This window comes from Psittacula echo (genome assembly GCF_963264785.1).
Source record: "Psittacula echo genome assembly, chromosome: 1".
In the NCBI taxonomy this organism is placed as follows: Eukaryota; Metazoa; Chordata; class Aves; order Psittaciformes; family Psittacidae; genus Psittacula; species Psittacula echo.
Genome location: NC_137735.1, coordinates 12,707,762 through 12,719,722, shown reverse-complemented (window position 1 = coordinate 12,719,722; position 11,961 = coordinate 12,707,762). Strand labels below are relative to the sequence as shown.

The window sequence follows — 11,961 nt, the reverse complement described above, 5'->3', positions numbered from 1 at the left end:
TTTCCTTCTGGAGGAGCCTCACAGGTTTCAACATGCACTTCAATGTAAAACCTTCAAACTTTACTTAAACTCTTACCCACTTAATGCAATCAGATGCAGCTGTGCCTCAAGGTTGAAGTTACAGGAACAAATAGTTCTCATGAACTATCTGGATAAAGCATACAGCCTGGGAAATGCAAAATCCCTTGTTGGAGAATGTAAGATGGAAAATCATGGGCGTTGGTTTCAGAAAGGTGTTCAATTTCCAGGTACTTGTGATGTGTAGTCTTGCTTTGAGAGGCTGTAGATGTTACAGGACAGATTTTGCCTGGGGAACAGGGGGCTGGGGATGTCTGGGAGAAAAGAGTTGAATGTTTAAATTTTTTCTCGGTTAAAAACCATTATTTGCTAACTTACCTGTGGCATAACGTGACTGGAAACTTCAAGCATGCAAAGGTATGCCCAAAGACATCCAAACTCAGGTTTAACTCTGGGAATCCACAGTCCAGGTCTTCTGCACCTGCATCAGGTCTCACTGTACCCATCAGCAACATTCATGCATGATACCCCAGTTTGACAGAGGCCAAGTTACCCTGCTGCTTGGCCAGGAATTTTAACTTGTTCAAACCCCAGCACAGCTGTAGCTGGTCACAGGATCACAGGTCTTCAAAGTGACCTTTTGTTTTCAGTACAGCCTGTTTTATTGCAAGGTTTGACACTGCACGGGGTCAATAACAAGTTGTTTCACTGTGGATAAAAATGGAGTTTGATGCTCGCTGTTTCCTCAAGTATCAGATTTATCCCTTCAGATATCCCCATCTGAGCAAGTTCTTTGTGGATCGGCTGTGCAAGGCTCCGTTTACTGATCCCGGAAAGAAGGTGTTCATCAGACCTGCTTTAAACATCCACTATGGACTGAGTGCAAGCGCAGGGGGACTAAGTAAGCTCTCTGCATGGCGGACCTGTACTTTTGATCCAATGAATCCCATCCCCAGTGTGTGCTAGTGAGCCATCTGGTCCTCTGCATAGCAGAGGGGACAATCAATCTCTGCTCTTGGCTCTGCAGAGGCAGTGCCTCACAGAGACCCTAACTATGGTAGCAAAGGGGAAGTGAGATGCTCCTCTTCCTCCTGAGCAGGCCAGCACATACTTCACTGAAGCTGGGCTATCAGGAACAAATCTGATTCTTGAGCAAACAGCCAGCAACAAAATCTGATTACCACTTGTTAGTCACACTGTGTATCTTAAAGGAGAGGCTGGCTGCTACTGGTGAGCAACCGGTTGTACCAGGCACGCCAGGGTGATAAAGCCTGAGTTGTGAATAGCTGTCTGCATAGAGGCGTGTACTCCAAGCAGTGCTCAGATACAGATGTTTGCTAAGGGTTAACCGTCCCTCTGGTGTGTGACCATTGATTGGATGGGACAGTTGCATAAAGAACCCCAAAATAAGACCAGTTTCCACCTTCCAAGAGAGCCCTGAAGCTGTTCCTGCTCAAAAGGAAGCCTGACTCCAGCAGCAGCAACATGTCTCAGCTGGAAACTGCGATGGGAATGATCATTGCTGTCTTTGACAAGTATGCAAAGGCTGATGGTGACAGGCAAACCCTCACCAAAGCAGAACTAAAGACCCTCCTGGAAAGCGAATTCCCAAACTTCCTTGCGGTAAGAGAACAGCACAGCATCATTCTTATGTAGCATGCAGACATGGGGTTTAGCACATCATAGGGGAAATTATATCTGGAAATACTCAATGGGTTGTAGAAAACTTTTAAATAAAAAAGGTTTTGCACGTATTGTGTAAAACTGATTCTAATTCTGACTGGGTTTTACCTTCAGAATTCACCTGCTTCTTCACTTTATCCCTGACTGTATCAGCTCACATCATGTCACAACTGCTGTGAAGGTGGTTACGTTGCCAGCAACTGAAGATCTCAATTGCAGATGGGAAATCTCTCTAAATATTTATTCACTTACTTTCTCTAGGTATTTACACTGCATACTCAGTGTGCTCATCAAAATGATGTGTAAACAGGAACAAGAGACAAACTCAGAGCAAACCCCTTTGCATTTGTCTTTAATAGTAAAAGAAAGACCATTTTACAATATAATAATCGGTGCATTTAAGTAGGTTTTATATATGTATATTATATATATGAGTTCTCTTAGTAGGTATTCAACATTCTTACTATATTATAGCAAAAGCTTTATGGTACTGCAGGTGGGGTACTTGATAAAATTTAGTGTCTTTCTGTGCAAGCCATATGAAATCACCATATGAAATCCACGCCTGCTGGATTTATGACTCAGACTAAACACAGATGCAGTATTCAGAATAAGAATCCAGATGGCTCTGGGGGGGGATAGATGTAAATGGCTTTGAAATAACTGTAAAACAGCCCAGTGGTTGTGAACCAGCAGTGTCATGGGAAGTGTCCTGCTCCTGATCATGGAGCTGTACGTTACCTGTAGCACTTCCACGTACAGGAAACCAAACCCAACAACAAAACCACAGTTCTAAGGGGGAATGGAAATCCCCCAGAAACCTGACATTGGGTCTAACTAAAGCTGGGGAGCCACAGTGCCAGACAGCTACCAAATGGGATGACACTCAAAGGTTGCTCCTGACTACATTTACTGGCCAGGCACCACCTTTCCAGTTCCCCACAGCCGCTCTTACTGGCTCAACCTATTCCTGAAACTGTTGGGAAAATGGATTTTCCAGGAAGATAAATAGCTGAAAGTCCTCTTACGTTCCAGTCTCCATCTCTCTTTCCCATTTTACCTATTCTAGGAAAAAAAAATAAGGCACAAAATAACATTGTATGCCAGCACTTACAATAAATTTAAACCAACAATGTCCTGTCTTGCAGAGCAGTAACTGCAAGAAAGAAACTGCGAATGTGCCTGACTTCACAAAAAAATGTTTTATCTGCACTTTCCTGACATTTGCATCCATATTTTTGTTATTTGCAAGAATGTTCTGGGAAACAGAGACTTTTAAATAATGAATATTTCTGCTCTCAGAATTGGTTATAGCTGACACAGCTCACACCTACCTGGAAAGGTCTTGAATCAGTCAGAGGCAGAAATAAATCCATACCACAGGACTGAAGGAATGGACTCAGTTATGAAGAGTTTCCAAAGAATAACTCCCATATGTGCATTGCAGCAGTAAATCAGAGGCTAAAATCAGCTCACATATTTCACTAAATAACTTCAAATATTCACTTACACAACTAAAACTGATCGTAATTTGCAAAGCGAAAAGGATAAAACCTTTCAGACACATCCATCAGTCAAATCTAAGGAACTCGTTTAATTCATACTGATTTTAGAGGTGCATATACTTGAAGTGAAAGGCGAGATCACAGAATGAGAAACTGAGTTAAATAGATCATGATCAAGAAGTGCTTCAGATGTCAATTAAGGCAGTAACTATTTTAAATTCCAAAAGTATATAAAATTTCATTCTAGTATTGTAGTGTTCAGCTTCAACAAATCCTACCTGGTTGTTTCCTATATTGGGTAGGTCTCTACTGCCATCCCCTGTTTACATTAAAACCTGCATTTTCTAAAGGCACCGGAGACAATCAGCACCAGGAGTGGAGCCAAAAAATCCCTTATGAAAACTTCTTAAGAAAAATCCTTCATTTTAATATATATTTTGTTAAAATCGAATATATATATATCTATATATTCTCTTTTTACTTGAATGGTGCCTTGCTTAACATCAGCCTCGGGATGTCCTGGTTTAGTCAGTTCATCAGAATTATGACAAGACTTTTCTGCTGGTTTCACTGCTGTAACTCAATCTCAGCATCTCGCTTCAGGAGGAGCCGGGCACCAAGGCCAGAGGGAGCACTCGAAGCACCTTTGAGGCTGTTTGCATCTTTGCTGGGGTAGAAAATGTTTAATGAAGCTGAAATTTGACATTTGTCCCAGGAAAGCATCATTTTGCAAAGCTGCAAACTGCGCCCGCTCCAGCTGAGCCTCCCCAAGGGAACAGATGGGGAATGCCTGGCATTTAATTCACCTCAGGGCCTGCATTACACTGCTTTAATCATAATGAATGGTGTTTTAAACATAGAAAACGTGCTTCTCCATGCAGGTGCATGACAGCTCTGAGGTGTAAGAAACCCAGGAGGGAGCACATGCTTCTGGAGTCTGTGCCTGTGCCATGAGGATGCTGGGACTCGCGCTTGGTCCTGCTGTCACCCAGAGCCCTCAACCTGAGCATGAGAACAGCAGTTGCATGTGCTCCCATTGAAAGGGTGTGCTTTGTAGGCAGCTAGAGGAGGAGATGTGTGGCTCCCAAAGAGATGGGCAGGCAGAGGCACAGCAGCCCCACATCTGTGCTGGGTGCTGAGCAATTGTCTCAACCAAACATGGTGTGCAGGAGCTCATGGCTTTATACCCAGAGATATAATGCATAAAATAAGCGAAGAGGAAGGGTGGGGGGAAGTCTTGCTAGCAGAGTATGATAACCTGATATCCTGGGCAGGCGTATGGCAGGGCTGCATGCGGGAGCCATTGCACCCCACCACCTTCCAGTCAACTCAATCTCTATCCCCATGGAAAGGTACAACATGTCTGAGCTGCCATCAGCCTCACACTCCCCAGTTGCCCTCCACACACATTGATGTGGCCCCGGAGCCCCACAATTCCCATGATCATGGTGTAGGTATCGAGGCTGCTGCATCAGAGTTTGTGCCGCCTCTCACCTCAACCTGCTCTTTTCTCTTGCAGTCAGGGAAGGACAAGGATGCTATTGACAAAGTCTTCAAGAACCTGGATGAAAATGGCGATTCCCAAGTAGACTTCAAAGAATTTGTCATCTTTGTGGCAGCTCTGACTTGCTGCTGTCACAAATATTTTGAGCAGAAAACTGCCAAATAATTGTCAAACTGCTCAGAGTTTGACACAGAGCCTCTGCTCTGTGTGCTGGTGGTATGGATCCCTTCATTTCTTCCATGTATCACTGTGCAGTTTACAAGCATGCTGGGCTGCAAAAATAAATCCTACTGTGCTTACTTTCCTGTCTTGAATGTTAATTTCTGCTCCTTTGTGGAAAAGCCTGGTTTTAATGGCTCCCACTAACTCTTATTGAGTAGTTTCTCACTTTCTCTGCTTTATGAAATTCTGTTCTTAGCTAAAAGGCTCAATATTCATCCCAGTGCAGAGGCTGCACAAAGGTAGGTGCTGCTAGAGCCATGAATCAGCTGGAGGCTGCTTTTATACAGCAGCACGTGTGGGATGCAGCCTGCAGAGCCGCAGCTAACAGAGGCTGCAGCCTAACCCTCATGTGTGCCACCACAGCTGTATGGGACACGTCTCACCAGGGCTGCCCCTGAGCCTGTCTGGGGCCCTCAGCTGTGTGCTTGTTGCTGCCATGTGGGCTTCTTCTTGGTTAAAAACAAAACAAAGCCAAACACTTGGTTTTTTCAGCAGTTTACGTGAACCATCTCACCCAGCTCATGCAACTTACTTCCTATAACACAGTAAGGCTTTTGTACCAATATAATGGTACTGTTCTACCACAGAGTTGTACACTGCAACCATTTTATTTTTAACGAACTCAAAACACCTTCCCAAATAACATGCCATGGTATTTCTGCCTGAAGCAAGTCTAATGGCAGCAATTATTGCTTCTTTGCCTGGAAAATGTCTGTGTGGAGAAGTGGAAGAGCTTGATTTCAGTGGAGCAGGCAACAGGCATCAGCTGTGGCTCTGCAGCTGCAGCAAGACTGAAGCAGTCTGTAAGGGTGGTGAGGCACTGGAATGGGTTGCCCAGGGAAGTTGTGAATGCTTCATCCCTGATGGTGTTCAAGGCCAGGTTGGACAGAGCCTTGGGTGGCATGGTTTAGTGTGGGGTGTCCCTGCCCATGGCAGGGGGGTTGGAACTGGATGATGTTCAGGTCCTTTCCAACCCAAACCATTCTATGCTTCTATGATTCTATTTTGGAGCACTTTGCAGGTGAGCATCCCAGTTCCTTTACCTTCAGAATATTTTGTGCTATTCCTCTTATGCCAAGAGCCAAGTCATTCCCTGTCCTACTGCCTGTGCAAACATGCTGGGCAGGTGAAGGTGCCACAACTCCCTGTGCAGTCACACACTGGTTTTGCACAGGGCTCTGGCTGGAGGCCCCAGGAGATCATGAAGCACAGCAAAGGTGGGAGCAGGAGCTCTGTAAGTGCAGAGCACTGCTTTAACTGCAAGCACATTCTCCTCTTTCTGCTGAAGCCTGGTGCAATGAGCTAAGTGACTGCAGCTGTGTACCTGGAGCTGGAACAAGAACTTAGTTTCATTGTGTTTTCTGAGCTGAACTTAAGCCACAGGTTCTACACACTTACAACCGTGTATAAGCATACATGTGTTTAAGTGTATTCAACTTTTAGGGAACCGGCTGTTTAAAGTCTTGGCTTATTGGATTATTTCAGCTCATTTTAACCATTACAGATGTGCTGTTATTTGGCTGCTTTTGGTTCCTCAGTTTGGCTGTACCATCTAAACACCACTTAAATCTTTATTTCTAATACCAACAGTGCAGTGTCTCAATGCACTTCAATGGATGTGACTGCCAGCTGCTTTGAGAAAGGCTCTGCTCTCCTCTGCCCTGGCACTACTGGGTCAGATCAAGGAATCACAGTTCAGGGTCCGGGCTTCTCTTGGTGAATATGGCTGTCTCCATCAGAGGGACAACCCAAGTAAGACCTCAGAGGGTCCTATCCTTCCCATGCTGACCATGGCTGGTTGTCCTGGGTTCAGCAGCAGCAGTCAGTTTTTCTCCTTCTTAGTAGCTGGTGCAGCGCTGTGTTTTTGACTTTCGGCCTGGGGACAGTACTGATAAAGCCGATGTTTTCAGTTGCTGGTCAGAATGTTTACCCTGACCAAGGACTTTGTGAGTCTCATGCTCTGCCAGGGAGGAGGAGAAGCCAGGAGGAAGCAGAGACAGGACACCTGACCCAAACTAGCCAAAGAGGTATTCCATACCACAGCACGTCATGCTGGGGGTGTAGAACTGAGAGTCCCCGGAAAGGCTGGATCACTGCGGGGTGGGGGTGAGGTACCGGTTGGTGAGCGGTTGTATTCTCTTCCTTGTTATTTCCTTTATCATTATTACTATTGGTGGTAGCAGTAGTGATTTGTGTTATACCTTAGTTATTAAACTGTTCTTATCTTAACCCGTGGGAGTTGCATTCTTTTGATTCTCTTCCCCGTCCCTCCAGGAGCGGGGGGAAGAAAGGTGTGGGGGGGAAGCAGACTGCATGGTTCTAATTTACAGCCTGGGCTTAAACCATGACACTGATGTACGCACCAGCACTGTACCCAGCACAGATGCTCGGAGGGATTCCCCCACCTGAAAAGCATTAAAGCCGTTACTGTTAGATCACTGCAATGGCTGCTGTTAGCCTGTGGTCACCATTAAATCAGACAGAGACCATACTGAATATGCAACCAAAAACTAATGGGTGTTGCCCACAGTCATGCCTTCTCCCTGGCACCTTGGTAACATTATGCCTATTTTCTACACTCAGAAATAAGATTTCAATATGTCATTTTAGAAACTGAAGAGCCTTGACAGTACCCCACCAAATTTCAAAATGACAACTATAGATACTGGAGTATCTTAACCTGTCAAAGGTATCTACAGCTTAGATTCCCAGCTTAGCACGGCCGTACAACGAAAAACTAATGATCAGTTATTCTTCATTCCCCAAGAGACCTCATAAACTAGTATCTGTGCACGCAAGAGATCACTTGAGAAAGAGGAAGCCTATGTGTGCCTGCTTGCATGTGTGAGCATGTCTGTTCCCTGCTGAAAGGGACAGCAGTGATTTGTCCTCATTCTAGCGCTGCTACCAGCTGAGCTCTTGCAGCCAACCATTTTGAGCTAGGGCCTGCCTTCTAGTCCCAAAATCCCTGTGGCACCCAGTCATGCTGAACAGCACTCAGAGAGCTGCTGGGTTCCCAGATGGCTGGAGATGAATTGCCTCACACATAACTATACTTGCAGAAGTAACATTACTTGCTTTGTTGGAAACGCTAGTATTTCTCTGCACTACCTGAGCAAGAAAACTGCTAATCATGAAAATGGGCAATTTTTTCCCAATCCAGGGATCTCAAATCGCCCTTTTTTGGTGATTACTCCATAGTATTTCAGTTGTTTAAGATATCTTTACAGCTCTAATCCAGTATATCCCTGCCCAATGGCCGTTGTGCAGCTTATCACCCACAAGCTGGCAGATTCCAGGATCACATCCCTCACTGTTTTGTCAAGGCTATAATTGAGCAAAGTGCTCTCCTTATTGCAAAGGAAGTTGATTATAGATTACAGAGGCACATTTCATACATTGCATACCTAGCCAGCTGGTGGCATAAACCACCCTCAGGTGAGGAAATTGAGGGGATACCCGCCACCTGGTGTACCCTATTTTTTTTGACATGTATTTTTTCTTCTCCAAGTTCATCTTTGGCATCTAAAAGATTTCCTCTGCGTTGCTTCCCAATATTCATCCTCACTGAAATTACTCTTTTTACCACTGTGTGGCACTAAATGCAGCCTTTTAATTACCCACTGAGCCCCAAATGCCATGCATCATTCCTGAGACAGAATGTAAAGAATTTGTGTTAAGATTAAAAACCATCAGCAGTGTTCTCTAACCTCACAGTGATTCGGTTTCTAAACAAACACTGTGCCTCCCATAGAGAGCGTTCTGCTGACTGCAGTGGAAGCAGTAGGCACCAAGAGCCAGGCAGAGGCTCCATCTCTCTGGCTTTCCGTAGGTTCAGCTGCACGAGCCCCGTCTCACCCTTGTGAAGGAGTTTCCCCTTGCTTGTAAATCGCAAATCCCTTGTGCAATTTCTTGTAGTGTTGTTCTACATCCACTGAGATTGCTTTTAAAACACATCTCTTAAGGAGAACACTGGTGAAAAGCTCCTGCTTTATGAGCCAAGACATGCACCTTATTACTCCGTTTTATCTGTGGGATATTTACAACCACAGTATTCAGCAGTGAGAGCCATCAGGTACCCCACAATTTAAGCTTAATTCCTAAACTTCTGCCCCAAGTATCTGAGACCCACACAATTTCCCTCACTCTCCAGTGCCATTTTGCCCATTTTCCTGACACTGTGCAGATTTTTCTGTGCTTGTAGGGCTCTTGAAGCCTTGGTTTGTTCTGCTCACCTGCTGCCTGCTCACAGCAGCCTGAAGCTGCTTTGTAACCTCTTCACCTCCCAAAAGGGGTACCAACCAACTGGGATGAGCTCAAGCACCCTCGCTTCCATGAAGGAAGATGGCCACCAGCTCCAGTGCATGCTGAAACAACAAGATGTTATTTTTCCCAGTGTTCCTGCAGTCCCCATCCCTGCAAACTCTTACATTCCTGCTGAGCTGTCATTAGGCCCCCTGCTCCCACCAGTACCTGTGGGGATACCTGGATTGCTCTTGCCCAGGAGTGCATGGATGCTGCGTGCTGCTCTGCTAACCAGAGGGAGCTCTGCATGTTCAGAGCTGCAGAAAGAGGAGGAAGAAAAGGAGTTTAATGATTTGGATTCTTTTCCCTGCAGATCCTTCAAAAGCTGTAACTCGGTGATGAATATTCATTTCAATGTAATACTGAGAATTCAACTGATGACACTTCAGAGAGAAAATGATCCAGGAATAAAAGAAATTAACATATAGCTCCCACTTTACCCTAGAACAAAAGTGACTTTTTGGAATATATTATTGAACCTAAAAGCATTTGAGCAGAGTCACTTTAATAACTTTCCATCCATTAATTTTCTTCCCCAGTATCATAAATTTTCACTATGAATCCACTGTTTACACAGAATATACTGTGTGTTTCCTTCCCTGGGTAAACTTTTGTCGTTCGACGTTTAAGCTGCAGAGATGGAATCATAGAATAGTTTGGGTTGGAAAGGACCTTAAGATCATCTAGTTCCAAACCTGGTTTTATACCTACCATTTAACCTCAGCTCTTAGGCCTAAATGCATTACGTCGGATGAGATAGTTTAAGAAACAGTATAGGCAGCTGTAAGAGAAAGGAAAAGACAACAGAAAGAGTAGCTCAGCACATACAAGTTAACAGTTGTGGACAGCATGTATTTGAATTAGTTATGTTAAAAGAAAATCATAGGTATAGGAAAAGATAATGGGTTTAAACAAGGAAAGTTCAGGTTAGATATAAGGAAGAAATTCTTTACTGTGAGGGTGGTGAGGCACTGGAATGGGTTGCCCAGGGAAGTTGTGAATGCTCCATCCCTGGTGGTGTTCAAGGCCAGGTTGGATGAGGCCTTGGGTGGCATGGTTTAGTGTGAGGTGTCCCTGCCCATGGCAGGGGGGTATGGAACTAGATGATCTTAAGGTCCTTTCCAACCCTAACTATTCTATGATTCTGTGATATTCCCAGCAAATGACGATATGGGAAATCATCATCTGTGATGAGTTTCAAATCAGGGTTAAAGACAGATGTCAGCAAGTCGGCTAAGCAGCAAAACAGCCAATAGGTATTTTTGTTATCTCATACAGAAAAAATATCAATTTGTGTTAACAGAAGATACTTCCTATAGATTAAGATACTCAATTATCTATAGCTGCCATTTTTGAGATTTGGTGGGGAGCTGCTAAGGCTTTTCAATATCTACAATGACACTGAAATCAAATTTCTGAGCCTAGATACAGAAGAAAATAGCCACGATGTTACCTAACCCTGAAGTCACTTGTGGTCACTTACACTGTGTGTTACCTGAAAAGGTTCCTCATTATTTATCCTCATTACCAAGAATAGTGTTTATCTCCCCAGTAAACCCGGTCTGGGTCTGGAAACTGGACATTCCTCTCCCCAAGCTCTCTGAGTATCCCATGCCACCTACAGCACTTGACCCACAGTGCCAAGATCAAGCTTTTTACAAAATACATTTTAGCTGCTGGTTTCCTTATAAAAGGTGGGTGGAGGAGGAGCAGGAGGAGTTGTTACCTGTCTTTTATGCAACAGTCTCACTGTGCAAAGCTCCTGTAGGAGCTGGGAAATTGCATTCAAACCTTTCCTCAGCTGAAGCCCACACATGCCAGCTGAGTGCACTGAATAGCAGGAGGCCCAGGGTACCTGCTGTGAGCTCCTTCCATCATGTCAGAAACCAGTGAGGCTGAGAAGGTGCATGAGAAGTAGCACATCTCTGTAGCCTGGTAGATGGCATCTATAGCCAGCACCGCAGGTGTCTGTGTCCCAAATAACCTTTAAGGGCAGATTTTGTATTTTAGTCAGTAACTATTGAATATAAAATACACAGCCAGCATAACGGAAAGGTGCTTTTTGCCAGGGGAGTTCCCAAGCCATCAGATGGTAGAGCTACAGTCACTGCTCCAGTCCTCTCTCATGGACCATGTTCTCTGCAACAGGCTGAAAAGGTCTCAGCAGAGGAGCAGAGGGAGCATCTCCTCCTCCTCCTCCCCCTCATCCTCATCCTCTTCCCTGAGTGAGCATCTCCTCCTCCTGCTGCCTGGTAAAACAGTGTAAAATGGCAGGTGATGCTCAGCACCCTCACAAGCAGAGTGGAAGTCCTGCTGGCACATCTCCCACACCCTTACCACTCAGCGAACCTCTTCAATTAAAGCTGACTCCTGCTCAGATACCTGGCAGGAAAGAGGATCAGGGCTGCAGTCCAGGTGAAGTTCAGAGCTTGCCTGGTAGCCTCTGGGACATCACTGCTGCCTGTGTGCATGCAGTAATCAATGGACTCAGGTTTTTGGGTCCCTTTCTGAGATTCCTTTCCTACGTGCTGGGAGCAGAGCCTTGGGCCTTAACACAGGTTTCTGCAGTCTGCTCACATCCTCCCACCTGGAAATTAGTCATTCCAGCAGCTAATTGACTCCGCTTTTGCACATCTTCCTTCCCCAGACTCATTCCTTTCTTTTTCCTTCCTAGTCAGTAATTATTTTCACTCCTGTACCAACCTGACAACCTCTGGGTCACAG

The 11,961-nt window shown here is 45.0% G+C and overlaps 1 protein-coding gene across 1 annotated transcript; it reads left to right on the top strand.

Moving 5' to 3' along the window:
- Window positions 1–1,503: 1,503 nt before the first annotated feature.
- Window positions 1,504–4,875, top strand: S100P (S100 calcium binding protein P; the record flags this gene model as incomplete). The annotated part of the gene is made up of 2 exons (XM_080614791.1): window positions 1,504–1,641; window positions 4,726–4,875. The coding sequence occupies 2 exons, from the start codon at window positions 1,504–1,506 to the stop codon at window positions 4,873–4,875; spliced, it is 288 nt and encodes a 95-aa protein (XP_080470917.1).
- Between the last annotated feature and the right edge of the window lie 7,086 nt (window positions 4,876–11,961).